General features: G+C 34.8%; 1 protein-coding gene across 1 annotated transcript; it reads left to right on the top strand.

The window, feature by feature from the left end:
• Positions 1 to 720: 720 nt before the first annotated feature.
• LOC105797961 (zinc finger protein ZAT11) lies at positions 721 to 1618 on the top strand. Its single transcript, XM_012627824.2, has one exon. The coding sequence runs from the start codon at positions 970 to 972 to the stop codon at positions 1471 to 1473; it is 504 nt and encodes a 167-aa protein (XP_012483278.1). The 5' UTR covers positions 721 to 969; the 3' UTR covers positions 1474 to 1618.
• The last annotated feature ends 535 nt before the right edge of the window (positions 1619 to 2153 follow it).

The raw sequence follows: 2153 nt of genomic DNA, 5'->3' as shown, positions 1-2153 counted from the left end.
AACATGTAAAACAAAGGGAAAGAGAAATAGATATGTCCTACCCGGTACATGGACTTCAGACATTTTCAAAATTTAGATGTGGGTTTTGGGGACTGACTCCTACCTACCCCAACAAATGGAAAACACAAATGTCTGCGGGGAGTAAAAATACGGCCAATAATATTTTCATGTGAAGTCTAGTAATTCATTTTTGTTAATTAAAAATGTGGAACCAGCCTGCGGGGAGTAACCAAACAATGTCTGCGGCCCATATTGCTTGAAAAAGAAGTTGACAATTCTACTGCTGCTTTATCAACATTGAAAATTTCTTATGTTTTGACCATATTATGGCTTTCGTTCCCACTTTAGCTTAAGACTTCTAAGTTACATCATGGATATCATCACATCTACTATTATTATTATATACACTATAATAGTACACAAATTTATCATCGTCATTAGTAAAAGCATATAGACGGCAAAGTAAACCCTGAAAATTAATTTACGATAAGCAATTGTTAAATAAAAAAAATACTAAGTGAAACGTTCCAGAGCAAAAAGTAGGCGAAGCTTCAGCGACAGTAACTGTTTGCCATTTAAGCTCGCCACTGGTGACCTCTTCTCTAGTTAAGACATAAAGACCCTGTTTGCCTGTCAGCAAAAAAAAAAGAGACCCTGTTTGCTTTGCTTTATATAATTGATTAATACAAAGACAAACCTCGAAGGAGCAGTAAACGGATTTCATTCTCAAAGCTCACGATTCAGCTTTTATGACAGCCGCCGACAAATGGGTTAGTTGTCTTTTAGAATAGTCAAAATAATAGTCAAACTTCTCAGCTGTTCAAGAGTATTGAGAGTTTCCCTTCAATATATAAGCCTCAAACACACCTTCCCCACTTCCTCATCTTCTTTTGCCCATTACAAACAGCAGAAAACAAAACCCAGATTTCATAGTGATCAGATCTGTGAGTTATACCTGTCAGCTGAGCAATGAAAAGAGAAAGAGAAAGTGTAGAGATTGAGGGGTTTGACATTGCTAAATGTCTAATGCTGTTATCTCAGGGCCTGGAGACCAAGCCTAAAGAGCATTCGGTGAGCGAGGTCTTCGAGTGCAAAACTTGTCACCGTTGCTTCCCATCCTTCCAAGCATTGGGGGGTCACCGGGCTAGCCACAAGCGACCCAAATTGATGGGGGACAAACCAAATGAAACAACACAATTCCTTTGTTTATCAACCAAGCCTAGGACTCATGAGTGCTCCATCTGCGGCCAAGAGTTTTCAACGGGGCAAGCTCTGGGTGGCCATATGAGGAGGCATCGAGCTGCCATGAACGAAACCTTCTCGCCCTTTCCACTTGTTCCGACGGTGCCAGTGTTGAAGAGATCGAATAGTAGTCGGAGGGTTGTTTGCTTGGACTTGAATTTGACTCCTTTGGAGAATGATTTACAAGTTCTATTTGGCAACAAGGCTCCCAAGGTTGATCTTTGCATTTGATATCATTATTCCCATACGAAACTTACAATTTTCTTTTGTTTTGTACAACATGTGAAAAATTCTTGTTCTCCCTTTGATTTGTATTCTTTCATGTGTTTGTAGTTCTAACATTTTTTTTTAATAATGTTACATCCATTTTTTTCCATCGTCTTTATGTTCCGACTTTTAACAGAACACACCTCTTGTTAAAATCAACATAATTTTAACGAGATTGAATAAAAGAATAACTAACAATAAATATATTATATGCAAAATAATTGCAATATATAGCCTACACTCAAGAGATAATCAAAATTAAAAAATCATATTTTTACAAAATATGAGAATAATTTTTACCTATATTATAGATGTGCCATAACTTAAGTTAAACAGTTTTGAAATTAAACCCTAAGTTAAAAACTTGCTGCTTGAATACAAAATAATGGGTAATTTTTTTCATATTACATCACTCAACTTTTATTATTAAAATTAAGACCCTTATGTTAATTCCATTCAATAAATCTTATGAAAATGTTAGTTCAAAATATATATATATGTCACTTAACTCGAAATTACAAAGTTATTTGTTTTTTTAAATAATCACATTAAAGTTATATTTGGTGTTGAATATTATATGTCGAATTGTAAATTAAATTCATCTATCAATCTGATTGAATCGAAAATTAATTAACTTAGACAAA

Source organism: Gossypium raimondii, chromosome 9 (assembly GCF_025698545.1).
Source record: "Gossypium raimondii isolate GPD5lz chromosome 9, ASM2569854v1, whole genome shotgun sequence".
NCBI lineage: Eukaryota > Viridiplantae > Streptophyta > Magnoliopsida > Malvales > Malvaceae > Gossypium > Gossypium raimondii.
Note: the sequence above shows the minus strand (reverse complement) of the source record. Positions and strands in the feature narration are given on the sequence as shown.